This window comes from Petaurus breviceps, unplaced genomic scaffold (genome assembly GCF_028583685.1).
Source record: "Petaurus breviceps papuanus isolate PSGF00001 unplaced genomic scaffold, PetGlider_PUasm1.0 90775, whole genome shotgun sequence".
Taxonomy (NCBI): Eukaryota; Metazoa; Chordata; class Mammalia; order Diprotodontia; family Petauridae; genus Petaurus; species Petaurus breviceps.
This window is the reverse complement of record NW_027187342.1, coordinates 12470441-12489066: the sequence shown is the minus strand read 5'-3', so window position 1 is coordinate 12489066 and position 18626 is coordinate 12470441. Positions and strand designations below refer to the sequence as shown.

Here is an 18626-nt window from a genome sequence, read left to right as displayed (position 1 = left end):
GCACTCTTTTATATATGCTTTCATAAACAGTAGGGAGTGTGTCAAAATATACTCTGATTTCTTCTCCTTCTCCATCATAAACTCTAGGAGGGAAGGCCACTTCCTCCTGGGGTTCCTATTATTTCCATCACAGCAACCAATTCTTCTTTATTAATGAGAATAAGAATTTCCCCTTTTTCATTTCTCCACCTTTTGAAGGCTGCAATTATCACTAAGGCAAGAAGTTATTAATTGCTCTCCTTTTGCAAAGAGATAACTCCAACAAATGTCTGTGTAAGTGAATTACCGAATTCCTCCACTGCTGACCAATCATGACATCATCATACCAGAATTGTGATCTATTTCCCAACTCATCATCACTCAGGTGGTAACGTAGGATATGCTAATAACAAAATCACCTCTCTTTCCTCCAGCACTGACTTCACTTTCCTGAGACTACTGTATCTGTAATCACCCTTGCCAATGACCATTCCTTTTCCCACTCCAGGAAAGAGCCTGTAAATTTCTTGTTCTGTGCTGTTTCTGCCACTTTTACCTTCTTACCTTGTCTTTGACATCATCGGTCAACTTTTCCTCTTTTAAGCCAGTTAATAAGCATTTATTAATCTACTACGTGCCAGGCACAGCACTACATACTAAGACTATGATTTCTCATTTTTACCATCTTCTCCCCATCCTTATCGCTGTAATCTACTTCCCTCTTCTTCAGTGTTTTTAGCAACCAGATTTCCTCTTCATCCCTTCCCATTGTTCATAGCTATATGCTAATAATAATGATGTTCAAAGTTTAAGAAACTATATTTTAGTTGATAATGAACAGATGTTTTTTCCTAAGAAGTAACAAAAAATAGTAAATTAAAATAAAAATTTCTCTATAATTAGTGCCAGAACTGGAAAACAAAGTGTTCATTTGCTATGGTAGAGCTAAAAAAAAAAAAGAGATTTCATAAAATTAAGTGGAGAGAGAAGATCATATAGCGTAAAAAAAATTCAGGTTTTCTAACAGGTAAAATTTTCTTTTAAACTTTAATTTTGCATATTTATTTTCCATATTTAAAATATCCATTTGTTCCCTGCTCCTCTCCTTATTTATAAAATCTTTCCCAATATTTTAGACTTAGAAACATTTAAGGAATGGGAATTCATAGAATGCTGTAACTTCTGCAGTCTATGACTATGTCTTTGCAGTACAGAATAAAGAAAAGAAAGTTATAATCTAATTAAGGTGATCGACACAAACAAGGGAGCTATAATTGTCTCAAGTGATATTTAAAAATGTTTATTATCCTGTTCTAACAACTACACTGGTCATATCAATCACATAATGATAAAATTACTTCGCACTGCAAACATATAATTTAAACCATGGGTTCTGTTTGCCTGGATCTAAAACTGACATAAAAAATTCATACTTAGAGGTATGACATAAAATGTAATATATGAAATTATGCTCAATCCAGCATATAAAACCTATATTTGCATCTTTTAAAAAGATATTATGACACTATCATCCTATGTGGATTTGGGAGTAGACCAGTATACACACACCTCTTTGATAGACTCAACTATTTGTCTCTTGAAGACACATGTTATGGTATTACTAAGCTTATATGGCCACATCTCTAGTCAGACATAGTTATTACTGGAAGGCTTAACTTTTCTAAAGAGCTTTTCCAGCCTTAAATCTTGGAGTTTATGATCTTAATTCTCTACGGTTTGTGGCTTAAAATGTATGTTGTTAGTAGTACCTCTTCCCTTTTGTGTGGGAATTATCTGTTTAAAGCCAAGCCACTCATACACATCCCATTTTGGGGGCAGGTGAGAAGATGATTTAACAAGGGATTCTGGACTGTGAAAAGTACTTAGTGTCAGACTACCATAGGAAATTTTTTTTTGTGCTATGAAGATGCCATTTAAAGAAATTACAGTTTTGAAAAAAAACCTTAAATTATTTTAATTAGCATCATGAAATGTGATACTCTGACACCACACTGATGATTCTTGGTTGTTTTTTTTGTTAGGAAATCCCTAAAAATTTTTTCACCATTCAAAATTAAAGAAAGGCTTTACCCTAAGATCTAATTAAGTCAGTTCTGAAAAATGCAAATAACCACTATTTTTAGTCAGTGACGAAAATGCTTCCATGAAACAAAGTAAGAATATTTAATACAGAAATAAACTTCACATTTTATACAGGCTTAACTCTGTCATTGACATAGCTCAATTCTCAGATTTTTAAGCAAAATTATTTGGTTAATTTGATGCATTTGTCATAAATACTTATTAGAGAATCACTTCACAAAGAGGGAAAGTTGGGAGTTAAAAAAATAAAAGCAAAAAAAAAAAAAAAGAACTAAATGCCAATCCACACAACCTGAGCAACTCTTTCAAACAGTAATGGCCTCTTCTTCAATCTCTTTTCTATTTCTTCTAGTTCTTGTAGGTACTCTTTCATCCTTTCCTTCTCATTCTTTCTATCATTAAAGTAATATAAAAGAAGAAATTAATTTAGCTTTTAAAAATTATGCTCAAAATAAGAATTACACAGAATAATAAGTAGCTTTTCCTAAGAAATTTTAAAAATAAATTATGTATGAAATAGCTTACCATATTCCCTTTCCCTAGTCAAGGTTGTATTTTTTTTTTTGGTGGTGCCCTAAGTCAGATAGAAAATGTACTGGCAGAATCAGTCTATTCTATGGGAATATACTGGTTGCTAGTACACTGGTTGCTAACTGGTAGTTAGTAAACAGGATCTGGCCTAAAGAAGTGACTATATACTCTACTAATTAATGTACAAACCATCCATTTAATAGCTGGCAGATACACACACACACTATTTCTCTATATACACACATCTCTATATAAGTCACCTAAGACTTTTGGGACACCTTATATATTTATCATATAGACTTGTGATTTCAATGGTGTAGGGAGCTGCCAGTGAGGAAATTCCCTTTCTTCCCATCCATACTGGGGTAGCTAGGTGGTGCAGTGAATAGAGCACTGGCCTTGGAGTCAGGAGGACCTGCCTTCAAATCCGACTTCAGACATTTAACACAAAAGCAGCCATGTGACCTTGGGTAAGTCACTTAACCCCCAACTTCCCTACCCCCCCCCCCAAAAAACAAAAACAACAACCCCCCCCCCCCCCCCCAAAAAAAAAAAACCCAAAACATACTGGTCACTGTTTTACAAGTTCTAGTCTTAAAGAAAGTGTATTGTCCAGAATCACAAAGCCAGGAAGGGTCACGAATGGGAATTTGAATCGGGTCTTTCCTAAATTAAGGCCTGTTATCTATTTCCCATGCCATGCTGCTTCATATTATCTTCTAAATACCAACCTTTAGGTTAGAGAAATGAGTACTTTCTCTCATGTACCCAAATCTGAAAATAAATGAGCTTAAGATTTCTTGTGACAGAATTGCATACATATATACACACATAAATACATATATGTATAGATAGATATACACATATATGTCCTAAAGGTTTCAGTGTAGTTTTAAGATTTAATAACTTCAGAAGTATAAATGCTACAAACTTACAAAAAACAATCACTTGAAATTTATTAAATTTCTTTTATATTTACTTAGTTTTGTAAATTTTGAATAATAAATTTTTAATCTGAACAAGTCTGGACACCCTGAAACTATGCACTGCCTATGTGACAGTTTCAAGATGACCCCTTCTCAGACCAGTGGACTGGACGAAGAGGTCCTCTTGCTAAACCACCTAATCTATCTCCATCAGAGTTTTTCTTTTAGGTCATGTCAAAACTGGCATGTTTCCATCAAAACCTTCTTGTATGATCCTAATGTTAGGATTACAAATGCCATCCTTTTAGTCACTGAGTAGCACCTGAAGAGAGTTTTGACAAGGTTTGAAAAACTGGCTAGAATGATATAGAACACTAGATAGTAGTTAGGTTGAATTTCAACAAGAAACAAACCACTAGTTTTAAATCTTAAAATACCTAACTTTCCAACTGTTTTTTTTTTTAAGTTTGTGTAGCATTTACACTTCTAAAGTTACCAAAGTTTAAAACTGTAGTAAGCCTTTTGGGACATCCTGTACATAGGCCATCAGAAGTGTGTGTGTATACATATATATTTTATATATACTCATATATATTTATATAGAGATAAAATATAAAAATATATACCTGCACCCACACCTACCCACCTACACACTCTTTGGTCTTGTTTGGTCTCTATGTTCCCAGGCAATAACTTAAAGATTCTATGTGGGGGTGGCTAGGTGGTACAGTGAATAGAGTGCCGGCCCTGGAGTCAGGAAGACCTGAGTTCAAATCTGACCTCAGACACTTAACACTTACCAGCCATGTGACCTTGGGCCAGTCATTTAACCCCAACTGCCCTGCCTTTCCCCCTTCAAAAAGCAAAATTAAAAAAAAAAAGACTATGTGGCAGAAGATTTCAATCTACATTGATGGAGGGAATTTCTTCCCAGGCAGCTGTGCTTATACTGGTGGAATCCCAAGTCTTAACCACTTTCTTCTCCTTCAAAAAAGAGAAAGAAACCAATTTGTGGGTCCAGAGATAAACTCTATGTAAAACTACTATCATCCTAAATGATAACTATAATAAACTATAATCAGAATAACAACTCAGCTGACCCTTGGTGTCCTGAAAGAACCCAACCCACTTCCTGTGGACATTTCTAAATATTTGAGGTGACTCAGTAGCAGATCATTCCCCTTATACTAAAAAAGTTAATATTCTTTAAAGGCACATACATTGCAACTGATTAAAACAAATTATTATTTAGTTCATAAACATCGTATTATTTTTAAAATATTAGGCTCCATTCCTCTTCAGTTTTGGGGAGACATTTTGCTCTTCAGACATAAACATTTCTGTTAGTCATCAAAATGTTCAGCTAGAATTTCAAGATTCCTTAAATTATACCTGAGCGTTGTCATTCTGGATTTAGACATTTGAGCTAAACTTTGGTGTGTATCAATAGCCCGAGCTCGGGCCATCAGGAGTTTTTGCAATTCTCTCATTCTTTGCCTCTGCATAGCTAGACTCCGTTTTCGGTCCTCTTCTAATGTTTTCTTTTCCTCAAGGGATCTCCTGAGGGCAAAATAAACTAAGGCTGAATTCATTTTAAGTCAATGAGAATAGTTTTTAAAAAAGGAATCTATATGGGATAAACTAAAGGAAAAAAACAGGTTGTGGTGGACTGAGATAAAGTGGACCAAGTAACTAAATCATTTGTTCCTTTTGTGAGTGAACAGACTTAAAAAAACAGGAGAACATTAGGCTATTTGATTATAGTCCTTTTCACCCTGGAGAGCCCTGGGACAGAAAATATATTATTTGGGAAAAATACTTTGCCATACTCAAAAGGTTCAGTTGGCACTCCTACCAACACAGAATCACCCATTCATACCTGCCCACCCTGTGACGCCCACAGAATTTTACCACTTAAATTGTATAATTTAATCCAGAGGGTAATGTCTTTCAGTTGACTTTGGACAGTATTTTTCCCTTGGACTATTAGTAGTCATCCATCAATCAAGGATTAGTGAACCCTGCACCTGAATTATGGGTGTGTTGAATTACCTGATGGCTTGCTGTCTCCTTCTTGAAGACATGGTAGGTCTGGGAGATTCTGATTCACTTGATTCATAAAGGGGATACTCGATCTTTGAGCGCCTTGCCCGTACTTTTCCTCGAGGAGACAGATAGGGCCAGCGTGTTTCTTTTAAACGTTCTTCGTCGGCCTGAATGTCTTCCAAAATTTTCTCCTTTTTGGAGGGGATCCGCAAAGTGAGGAGATTGAACGGCTCACAGACTGTGGTGGGTCTGGGATTCTTCTGCTGCAAGAGCTGCTTCTGAAACTTTGTGTGGAGGGTTTCAAAGTCAGGCACCTGGTACTTGACCTTGTTCCTGTACCTGGTCTTCTCACCCTGCTCTGGGTGTTTTGGCTTCCTCTTGGAGGGTGACTGGTGAGCCTGCAAGCTTCTGGGCAGTGACGAGTTCTGTAAGAGCTCCTGTGCTCTGAGGTGTACCCTAATTTCTCTGAAGAACTCCTCCTCCTTTAGTCTGTCGCTGAGAGTTGAGCTGTAGGTTGACCTCGGAACAGGTTTGGCTTTAAACTGATTCTTCTTCTTTTCAGGCTTTGGCGTGTCAGCCAGCTGCACCTTCCGAGCTTCTTTCTTCTGCTCTTCCCTTGCAATAAATGTAAATGGCTTTTGGGAGGTCAGAAGGATCTTTTTGCTTCTCTCCTTCACAGTCTTCTTCCTTTCTTCATTCCGCTCCAGTATTTTATGATAAAGGGGGAGGAAGACAGACTCAGGCACAGGATTGGCTCGGAACCTTTTCTTCCAAGCTAGCTCTTCTTCTTGCTTTTTCAGCAGTTTAAATGCCATCTCTGTCTCTGACTGGGATTTGAGCCACTCTTTCTTTTTCTTGTCTTCTCGAATGGTCATTTGAAAGGGCTCAGGTACTGTAATCTTTGGCACCCACCCCTTTGGTTTCTTCTCTGGCTTTTCAACTACTGGTGAATCTGAACTGTCAGAGTGAGTATAAGCATAGTTTTTCATAGAAAAATCATTCCACATATTCTTGATGTATTCTTTAGCAGAAGTCATCATTTTTACTTTATTCATATCTTCTTTTTCTATATTGGAAAATCCAGTTTCAGACATATCTGATACACTAATGGAAGAAGGCTGATTCAAATCAGGCTCGGAAAATGATTTTTGCAAAATGGCAGGTTGACAGGAGGAGCTGATCCACACTGAGCTAAGGAAAAAGCAATGTGTTACACTGTGACTAAATACAGAAAACCACTGTAGATTTGTATGTTATCAGATCTATGTGCAGTAAGTCAAACATGACCAAAACAGTATGAGAAATGATGAAATTACGACAGACTTAGAAGAGACCATAAAAATCACATAGTCTCAAGTTCATTTTACAGATGAGGAAAACTGAGGGTCAGAGCTGAAGTGAGTCAGTTGATAATTCACATTCCACAGAACTTTTAGATTTACAAAGACCTTTTCTTGCAATGTCCCTGTGAGGTAGGCAGGCTAAGAACTGTTGTCCCTATTTTACAAATGAAGAAATTAGGGCTCAGACTGGTGAAGTGCTTTGTCAGTTTTCCAGGATTAATATAGTTCCTGGCACACAGTAGGTGCTTAATAAATGCCTATTTGACTGACTAGCCCACAGTCACAATAGTTGGAGTCTGTGGCCTATAGAGCACATCTTAAAATTTGGAGACTCTCATGGAGCTAAGTCATATCCTTAGACAATGTTTACATTTCCTGGTGCCTAATGAAGAAATGATTAGTGAGTCTTCATTCAGAATGATGAAAGACTTATCTTTGCTTTTTCTTTTCTGTGGTATGTTGTAGAAGCAGCCATATATCCTCTTATATACATGCCCAGTCTGTTCCACAATTAACTGTTCTCTATTTCTATATATAGTATACATGCACGTATTCATGTACATTCCTCTATGTGTGTGTATAACTGGATTTATTCTTAATGTGGAGTTAGTACAAGCACATACAATTATGATCAGGGCTGAACAATGCCCACAAGTGATCAGGACTTACCCATACTGCCCACACTACCTTCACAGGGCTACCAGTTTAAATCCCCATTCAATTCAGTTCAATAAACAGCTATTTGATGCTCCCTATATTCAAGGCACTATATCATGGAATCATTCCCAAATTATCAATCAAGTATTCCTCTGTGAGACTATAAAAAGGTGGGCAATAAAGGGGAACAGGTCGGGGAGGCTACTCAACTTAAAAGGTGTGAGCATGGGGTGGCCAGGTAGCACAATGAGTAAGAGCACCAGCTCCAGTGTCAGGATGACCTGGGGATCGAATCCAGGCTCAGACACTTAGCATCCACCGAGAAACACCTGGCCATGTAACCTTGAGCAAGTTACTTAACCCTGATTGCTTAAAAAAAAAAAAAAAAAGGTGTGAGCACCCTCCCATTCCCTCAATCTGAACAAGCTTGCTGTAAAGATCAAGCATCTTTGGGCAGCTCCCTGGCTGACAGGATTGGATCTGTGTAAATGATTCAACCTTGGTGGTAAGTGGGTCAAATAATTCTTTTTTATGTGAATCTTGGAAGAACTTGGTCTTCTATGCTGACACAGCGAAAGAGACGGACTAATCCCAAGTCTTGTGATTCCAAGCACAGTCAGCATTCTTTCTACCAGACAACACTGTCCCTCCAGCTTCTCCATAGTAGAGCTGGAACCAGAATTTGAAGATCCTTTAGGGATGTCAGGTAGATGGCTAGAATGCTGACTCTTAATCTAGGGAGCTTTCTACCATATCCTGAATGCATTTCTGTTAATATACATATTATGTACAGCCTTTAAAATTATATGTTATCACAGATGATTAAGATGGTTTAGACTGAACAGAAATGCAAATATTTCTACATGCCACTGGCTGGAAAGAAGACTAAGACATGGCTACTGGATGAACATGAGTTAAAAAACAAACACAACAATCTTCTAGTAAATATTTGTACCCATGTCATTAAGTGTATATAACATGTACACATGTGATGGAAAAATACTCTTATACTATTTTGAACCATTTATTTGTTTAGCACAACAAATCATTTCCGAGATTAGATCCAAGGAAATGTAGAGGAAATCGTTAAAAACAAACTTACCTAAAATATGGGCCAGGCATTTCTTCCTTCATGGTCTCTGGCTGCACTCCCTTTAAATGTAATTTATTTTGATACAGTTTCTCCAGCTTTGCCATTGTTTTCACGTGGGCTGCCTTCAGCTCTTCAAGCTTCCTGTAATACTCCTGATTGGAGTCACAGATTTCAGAAGTGCTCACTAAATCTTCATAGCTCCTATTCTCATGAAGGCTCTGCTCATCCACCATAGAAATGTCAGTATCAAAATCATCCTACAAGAAAAAAAAATCCTATTCTTTTAAGAAGGAATTAGAAATTCCTGGCATTGAAAACATTTTAAATGTCTAGAACTGGAAAACTAATGATGCTCATGCTGACAAAATGCTTTTTGATACAGTACATTGTGACTGTTATAGAAATAATGGGTTCTAAAAAAGCAAGTCATACTTGCTTTTCCTGACATTTTACCAACTTCATCATGAAAAACACAGAACCTGATAAAAGAGGGAGAGAGAAGGGGGGGGGGGGGAGGAAGAGACAGAGACAAAGAGAGACAAAGACAGAGAAACCACACAGCATATGACACCTGCTGATGTACTTACCCGAATTTCAATCTTTGAAATTTCTTCTTTGTTTTTCTTAAAGACCAGCCTTAATCTCAAATCGTTCTGGCTTTCACTAATTGGCCAACAACAGGTCCCAGTACAAGGCCTACTTAGTCTTTTTTGGGCAATTATTTGGCTCAGAATGAATGTAAATAGCAATTGTTTCTGTTTTGGCTAGAAACCCTGTTCCCCTCCCAGACTGATTTTTGAAAAAAGAGGCCATTCTTTGCCTCATTTTTTATTCTCCTTAATCACTGAATGGGCACTTATCCAGTCAAATTGAGAGTTAAAGACCTAAGCTTGAAAAGGCCAAGGTTCCCCACTGCATCCTGGGTCATCTCCAGCTGTCCTGATCTATATCTGGCCTCTGGACCCAGATGGTTCCGGAGGAGAAAGTGAGGCTGGTGACTCTGCACAGTCCTCCCTCACTTAAATCCAATTCATTTGCATGTCATGATCCTCTTTCAGAATGAAGGAAAACAGCAGCAAGCACTGAAAATGTCACATTCTAGAAGCTCCTAAATTGGCTACCTGGAGCCTTTACCTCCTTGCCCAAGCCTGAGTTCACTGGAGAATGTGGAGATTCATAGTTGAACTTCAGAATAATAAATGAGAGAAAAAGCATTTATTTAGTACTGACTATATATATATGTCAGGCTCTGTGCTAAGCTCAGATATTTAAAAACTGACCTCCTGCCTTCAAGGAGCTTCCAATCTGTCAACCCCTTGGGAATCTCTAGGCCCTTGCCCTGTTCTGATTAGCAGTCTCTACTATTTCTCCTCTGCCAAGGTCATCTCCTAGGAATCTCTGCTCTGATCTAAAGTTTCTAATGTCCCCAAGAAGATTCCCACATATCTCAGCAGTTTCTAGCTGCCCTGTTCCTGCATAGAGATAAATGCAAGGACACTTCAATACTCCCTCCTCCAGTTTGGTTGTTGTCTGTATTCTAGCTATACTTCCTCCTGCTTCCCACAACTAGACCCTATATAAGTATCCCCTTTCTCCCTTCCTTCCCTGGACATCCTGTCTGAAAAGGTGGCCTGTTGTCCCTTAACTGCAATTCCTCAACCATGAATAAATGCTCACTTTTTTTTTTTTACTGATCACCTAATTGGTCAGGCTGACTCTTCTAAGGGAAGAAAATACATATAGCATGATGAAGAAAGGGAATTTTTCTTTGGGGAGGTGGAAAGTGAAGTGAGGAATGATATATACTTGTGTGTGGGCAGGTACATGATAAGAGGGCTGGATGGGGTAAGAAACCAACGCATGGCCCACCATCTACAGCTTGCTGAAAAGAGAGTACGCTAAGTAAGTTGGTTTGCACATGTTTGATCGCCAATCAGTTGGGGTGGGTCCTAGGGTGGGAGCTCCAAAGGTAAGCCAGAAGTCTGAAGACCCCAAAACTATTTGGTATCTATAGTGGGGCAGGGGTTGGAGTAGATTAGAGTAAAATATTCTGGGCTCTGAACTGGAATGAAACAGCTCTCACAGGTGAATTTCCTAGAATAAACTCACCAGAAAAGATACAATATCTCTACTAGTATTTAAAAGACTGGGACTTGAGAGGGGCTGGCTGGGCATGATGTCCCATACCTGAAATCCTAGCTATCAGGGGGGCTAGACTGGTGGATTTCTTGAGTTCAGAAGTCCTTAACTTCAGAGGGCTATTGCTGTTCAAGTGTCTGCATTATGTCTAGCACTACTATAGTGAGCCCCTGGGAAGGAGTGATCAGGTTTGCCTAAGGAGGGGCAAACCAGGTGAGGCTGGAAATGTAGCAGGTCAAACTCCAGTCCCAGTGAAGAGTGGAATCAGTCTATGAATAGCCCCTGTACCTCCACCTAGGTAAGACTGGGAGACTCAGACTTCAAAAAAACCCAAGAGACAAGAACTGATTTTAGTCGAAGCTGTACAAACAAATCCTTTTATACACTAGTGTTATAAAAGCAAGTCTGCCATGGAACATGAGGAAGCTAAGTGGATTGCTAGTACCTGATCTTAGATGACTGACCTCTGTGAAACACGCAAATGGTGCTGTAAGGATGTGCATGGTTTGGGTAAAAGACCAGGCCACGTTCAATATCTAGAGCTCTCAGGGGATGGACAGAGGAAAATGAGAGAGTTTCACAGGGAAAGTGCATCTACCATTGCCCCATGCCTTGGGCAATCAACATTTTTCAGCAAGCTTTTCTCTTCTGAGGTACATACACTCTGGTTATACTGTCCTCTCAGAGGGCCATCTTCAGTCATCCTGAGCTATAAATGGCTCCAGAGGAGAAAGTGAGGCTGGTGACTTTACACAGCCCTCCCTCACTTAAATGCAATTCACTTTCAAGTTGTGGCATCATCTCTCTGATGTCATGGTCTTCTCTGAAAATGAAGGACAAACAAGAGCCATCCTCTCTCCATTACTTTTAAAATTCTGCCTCTGATACTTGAAAGTTATTCTACCCTGGGTAACCTCTCGTATCTGTAAAATGGGAATAATGATAATAATAGTCTTTAACTCTCAAGACTGTTATAAGAATCAACTGAGATAATGTACATATGAACCATCCTGAAAAAGGTTAAGCATGCCAACTGCTCCCACTTTGGAGATCAATGCTGTAAACCACCCTTCCCCACTCTGAAATTCCACACACCACATAGGCGGCTATGTAAGCATATATAGTTTGTGGCAGAAAATCATTTGCAAAAGTGATCTTGTTCTCTTTTCATGTCTTCATCAAGAGGAAACTGAGGCCTAAGTTGTTTGTGATCACTCAGTATATGAGGCAAGATCCAAACTGAGGTCTTCTGACTTTAAGGCCAGCATCTTACAGAATACATTATCTTTTTTTCATAAAGATTTGATATGAGGGGCGGCCAGGTGGCTCAACGAGTAAGAGCACCGGCTCCAGTATTGGGATGACCTGGGGATCAAATCTGGGCTCAGATACTTAGCACCACACCCAGAAATAACTGGTCATGTAACCTTGAGCAAATTACTTAACCCTGATTGCTTAAAAAAAAAAAGATTTGAAATGGATAAAAAGCAGATATGCTACTTATATCTTTTATTACCTTTCTTTGGTAAACACATTACCTAATTCTATTTGTTTTTTTTTTTTCTATTCCCTAAAATTTTTCCTTTTTGTGATTTCCTGAAAATCAATCCCTAAAAGTGAGTCATGTTCAGCACTTATTTCTTCTACATGCATTTTGTTAGTTCAAGTTCATCCTTACTGACTTCACATTTGTAATGTAATGCCATGGAAAGGCAACTTCCCAAGGTTCAGAATACCAGCATAGTATTTTTTATTCAGTGACCAACCAAGAAAAGATCAAAACATGACATCATTCAAAATACAGCATTTACTAAGTGTGATTAAATAATCTCCAAGTACTACCCCACCCCAGGACCTTCCAATCATTCAATTAATTACAAAGTCCCTGTTCTAAGTACTACTCCACCCCTAGGCTATACCTTCATTTAGTCCACCACAAAGCCCCTCTTCTCAAATGGAGATTAGTTTCCAAACATAAGTAAAATAGGTTCACTTGTTCAACCATAGAACACAAAAAGGTCAAAAGTTCCCCACCCCTGGATCACAATTGAATCTACCCCAGAGTTACATCAAGTTTAAGCACAGCACTTAATACCCAAATGGAGGTCTTTTCTTCATCTTGACACAAGGCAAGTTCTCAGCAATCTTAGTTCCTGGGGAGACAAGGCTTAGCAAGGCCACAAGATACATTGCCAGTCCCTTCATTAATTCATCCTCTGTCTGTAGAACAGTCCTAGAACCCCTGAAAACATTAGCAAAGCCCTCTCCCAGGATTTCTGTAAACATACAACAAGAAAATCCTTCTTCAGGGCTTCTGAACCAATAGAAAGGTTCCCAGACCCCTGCAACAACAGCACTGTCCTTCACCAGTGGACAGTATTCACTCTGTCTGCAGGACAGTCTCCAGACCCCTGCAACAACAGCACTGTCCTTCACCAGTGGACAGTATTCACTCTCTGTCTGCAGGACAGTCTCAGGGCTTCTTAACCAAAAGCCAGGTTCCAGGACTTCTTCAACAACAGGACTGTCTTTCACCAATGGACAAATCTGGCAAAACAACATCAAAACAGACAGACAAAGTACCAGCAAAACAGCCATGTCTCCTCAGTCCTTGGCAGCTCCGGGAACAGGTCTCAAAAGTCCAGGGCGATTCAAAGTGGCCACCAGCAATTCTCTTAGTCTCTCTCTCTGCCTCCACGTGGGTGCTGCTGCCAAAAAGTTCTTCTGCCTCTCTCTTGTCTCTCCAAATCTACGTCACCAGCTCCTCCCAGTTCGTGTCTCTCTTTTCAAGTCAACAAGTTCATCCCACAGGTGGGATTAACAAACTCTGGGTTTTAACACAATCAGTTTGAAAACCAAGCCAATACAGGGGAATCTTTAAATGCCATTGCTATCACAACATTCTAAAGGGCTACTGCCATTTTCTCATAAAATAAACACACTAAATATTTAGATGGTAGACCCCAAATGTTCCACATTCATTAATTGATTCAGTCAACAAACATTAAGTATCTAGTGTGAGCAAAACACTGTTTAGCTCTGGGATACACAAAGGTAGTTTATACATGAATAACCCAGATTTTAAAGAGTTTATAATCTGATGGGCAGGAAAAGGCATATACAAAAATAACTGAGATACAGAGAAGAGGAGAATACAAATCCATCTCATTTGGAGTCTGTTGGCTGACCTGCTCCTTCTAGTTTAATCTACAATGCTCTTAGGCTGATCAGACTAAGCTAGATGTCATTCTAAGCTTCCAAAAGGTTATTTTTCTCTAATGAAGTTTCTCTAAACCAATGCTGCTCATAGCCATTAAGTCTCTCTTCTTGTCTGTTGGCTGAATTTGTTTCTGGTCTCTTCAGCCTATTCACTTAGAAGCTGTTTTGTCTTGGTAAAACATCTCTAAGAGACAGTAACAGAAGTAAAGTCCTAAACTTTGTCTATTTCTTTTTTTTTTTTTTGAGTTGACAGTTTAATAGGCTAGGCTATACAGCTCCTGCATTCACAGTGTTCTCCACTCATCTTTTTCCTTATTTTCTGAGTTATCTGTCATATCCATTTGGTTCTGAAACTTTGTATGAATATTATTAACACAAGAACCAACTTTACAAATAAGTACATCTTATAAGGTAAAAGCTTTACATAACAAGGGGATGGCCTAATGTTTTAAATAAAAATTCTAATAACTATACCATATATTTTAATTCACTGCATAGTACCACAAGAAAGAAAAAAAAGTTTTCTTGGCTTTACTTTTTCAAGATCTTAAATGAGGTCCATTTTCCATTAGTTTTAAAATTATTTACTGATTGCTTTAAATATAGACTTTAGATAAGAGCAGGGGTTATTAACCTTTTTTTTGGTCATTATCTCCTTTGGTAGTCTGGTGAAGCTTCTGAACCCCTTTACAGAACTTTTTTTTAAAATAAAATGCACAGGAAAACAAAGGAAACCAATTACATGAAATACAGTTATTAAAGTTTTTTTTTTAAGTTCACAGGTCGCAGATTAAGAACCTCCACATTAGAGGGATAATCTTAAGTGAACTGGTTTGACCCACTTCAAACATAAATCCTTTCAGCACAGATTATTAATCAGTAATTAGAAATTATAAATAGAGGAAAAGGAGCAATTTAAGCACATCATGTCTTTGCTTGATTCTGGTAGACAATACTGGGAACAATGAATATTCTGGGTATATAAGAACTCTCTCTCCTGCTTTGGAAAGGTTTTTGAACTACTAATCATAGGCTAATTACCTAATATCATATGCTACCCCAATACAGAGTCCACTGAAACTGTAGCTTTAGATTACTTTTGCATCAAATTTCATTAAAATAATTTAATTTTCATTATTATAAACTATAAAATGTGGCTTACAATGTAGACTTTTCCCTCCCATGGAATCACAGACCAGAATCATTCTCTCTGTGACCAGAATACCTCTTTGACTTAAGATAACTTCACAGCAGTATCAAGACATGCCCATTTAAAATGATGCAGGTGCGGCTAGATGGTGCAGTGAACAGAGCACCAGCCCTGGAGTCAGGAGGACCTGAGTTCAAATCCGACCTCAGACACTTAACACACCTTACTAGTGTATGACCTTGGGCAAGTCACTTAACCCCAACTGCCCTACCTTGCCCCCTCCAAAAAAGGAAAAAGTAAAATAAAGCATAACCATATTTCATCTAGTGTCATTCATTGGTTCTGTGAATGATGAGATTCCCTCTGTCTCTAAGTCTCTGATTCACTAAACATTAGAAGACTTTGTTAGTTCCCTCTAATAAATAAGAGATTAATTCCAGGGCTTCCAAAATTTAGATTATAAAAGTCTTGTGGCAAAAATTTGAGACTATATACTTTCTATAATAATGGTATATATTAAATACAAACAATAAAACATTCATTAATAAAGACTTTAACAAGTTTGACTTAAGTATGATTTGATTTCAAATGTTTAGCTGCAAACTTCAGTGTTTTCTAGTTTGCAACAAATGTTGGAATCTGGAATCACTTTTCCTTTTCTCAGTATTACTAGTGGCCACTGTAAATTTAGTTTTAGTTAAGAAATTAACAAAATATAGGAATGTTTATACACATACAGTAAATAACACTGACAGTGAGGAAAGTGATGCTTAAGGACATCAATCCCTCTAGGCATGAAGGAACAACTCAAAGTACTATCTGCTTTACATTTTGGGCAGATGAGGAAGGAGGTCTGATAGTGGGGCTTTTCTTATGATATAAGAAACAATTCTGGGGGGGGGGGAAAGAGTCAAGATGGTGGAGTAGAAGCAGGACCTCCCCACTGCTCTGGCTCCCACATTCCCCAATCCATGTAAAAAGGGGACTCTAAACAAACTTTGGAGCTGCAGAACCCAGAAAATGACACAGAGAAGTTAACCTCCCGCTGAGGACAGCCTGGCAGGCCAGCAGGAATGGGCCAGCTCAGTGCTCTGGGAGCTGAGCCCAGTGCTCTGGGAGCCAAGCCCAGCCCCACCCCGAGGCTTTGGCCCCAGGGTGGGTCTGACCAGCCACTGGCCAGAGGGACTCCAGATCAGCAGCAGCTGTGGCCTTTTCCAGATTTATCTACACATAGATGTGAAGGACAAAGTGAGAGGTCAGTGCAGTTTGGACCTTGGGACCCAGTAAGTGGGAGTGCGTGGCTTTTGCCCCCAGGGGGAGAAGCCACTGAGACACCCACACAGCCAACCAGTGCCATGTGGCAGCTTCAGCTCCTGGCCTGCAGAGTGTAGGGGGACCAAGCACCGGTCTGAGGGGTAATCGCTCTTGCTTTAACCTCCTTGGATCTGGATTGCAGTCTAGGGTGTAGGTCCTGGGGTGTGTGTCCAGCTTGACAGAGCATGTGGAGACCTCAGAGAGGACACCCATCTAATACCTCCGGCAGCTGATAAAACTCCAGTGTTTGGAACAAAAGCTCTCCTGTCTGGTGGCAGAGTCCTACTGTGGCAAAAAGCCCAGGGGTCAAGTGACGGAGGGGCGACATGACCAGGCAAAGGAAACAAAGCAAACAGAAGATTCCAACATTAGACTCCTATTTTGGGGACAAAAAGGAACAAAGCATGGAACAGAAGGAAGACAGTGAAGTCAGAACTCCTGCACCAAAAGCTTCAAAGGAAAATACAAGCTGGTTATAGGCCATAGAGGACCTTAAGAAGCAGATAAGAGAAGTGGAGGAAAAATTGGGAAGGGAAATGAGAACAATGCAAGAAAATTACAAAATGAGAGTCAACAGCCTGACTGAGGAAAATAAAACCTTAAAAAACAGACTAACTCAAATGGCAAAGGAGACTCAAACAGGCAATGAGAAGAATGCCTTAAAAAGCCGAATTTGCCAGAAGGAAAAAGAATCTCAAAAACTCAATGAGGAGAATCATTGCTTCAGAATTAGATTGGAGCAAATGGAAGCTAATGACTTTATGAGAACTCAAGATGCTGTTAAACAGATCCAAACAAATGAAAGAATAGAAGGCAATGTGAAATATCTCATGGGAAAAACCACTGACCTGGAAAATGGATCCAGGAGAGATAATTTAAAAATTATTGGACTATCTGAAAGCCATGATCAAAGTAAGAACCTAGAAATTATCCTCCAGGAAGTTCTCAAAGAAAACTGCCCAGATCTTTTAGAACCAGAGGGCAAAATAGAGCTTGAAAGAATCCACTGATCACCTCCTGAAAAAGATCCCAAAAAGAAAGCTCCTAGGAATATTATAGCCAGGTTCTGGAATTCCCAGATTATAGAGAGAATATTACAAGCAGCTAGGAAGAAACAATTTAAATATTGTGGAAACACAATCAGGATAACCCAGGATCGGGCAGCTGTAATGCGAATGTGAATTTTAAAGATCTTCCCTGCCCCTAGGCTAAGGTGCACCTGGAGCCTGGGGTGGGAGGCTTGTTTTTCAGTAGATACTTCTTGATTGGCCAGTGAGTCAATAAGGTTGTTACATTCTCTGAGCCAGGAGAAGGCTATATAAGCCCTGATGTGTAGCTTTGTTTTGGGGGCTCACTTTGAGAAGTGTTCTGTGATTTGATCTGTATTCTGAAAAGCCATTGTCCAGAGCCCCCCCGGCTTTGAAAAACCCAGATGTTGACTGGGTATGGATGTAATGGTTGGACAGTTTGGAAATCTGTCAACTTGATCTGTTTCTGTCTTGATAATTCTGCCTGTATGCTTTGAAGTTCGGGGTGCTGACCTTTTTCCCCTGAACAAGGTAAACGATATGTCTGACTGATTAAAATAAGCTTGTTAACCCATTTTGAGTTGCTTTCCTTTATCAAAGCAGATCCAAGAACCTGTATGGGCGGCAAACCCTGAGCACGCTTGGGGTGCTTGCTGCTACAGCAGCTTCTACACTGAGGGATCGAAGGGCTTGGAATACGATATTCCGGAGGTCAAAGGAGCTGGGATTAAAACCAAGAGTCACCTACCCAGCAAAACTGAGTATCATGTTTCAGGGGAAAATATGGTCATTTAGTGGAATAGAGGACTTTAAAGCATTCTTGATGAAAAAACCAGAGTTGAATGGAAAATTTGACATTCAGATACAAGAAGCAAGAGAAGCATGAGAAGGTAAACAGGGAAAAGAAATCATAAGGAACTTATCAAAGTTGAACTATTTACATTCCTACATGGAAAAACGATAATTGTAACTTATGAAACTTTTCTCAGTAGTTGAAGGGAATAGAAATATATATATATATATATATATATATATATATATATATATGAGGGTATATGGGCATATGAATACATATGTGAATGTGTGTATATATGTTTA

The 18626-nt window shown here is 39.0% G+C and overlaps 1 protein-coding gene across 2 annotated transcripts in view; it reads right to left on the bottom strand.

Moving 5' to 3' along the window:
- Positions 1-18626, bottom strand: part of FAM161A (FAM161 centrosomal protein A) — a 38445-nt gene that overhangs the window by 3428 nt on the left and 16391 nt on the right. The window contains exons 2-5 of one of the 2 annotated variants that reach the window (XM_069069017.1): positions 8688-8935; positions 5592-6776; positions 4932-5099; positions 2375-2474 (exon numbers count right to left, since the gene is read on the bottom strand). In XM_069069017.1, coding sequence (XP_068925118.1) covers positions 2375-2474; positions 4932-5099; positions 5592-6776; positions 8688-8935 — 1701 coding nt within the window. The remainder of the gene's footprint in view (positions 1-2374; positions 2475-4931; positions 5100-5591; positions 6777-8687; positions 8936-18626) is intronic. The other variant, XM_069069018.1, reaches the window with a different exon arrangement.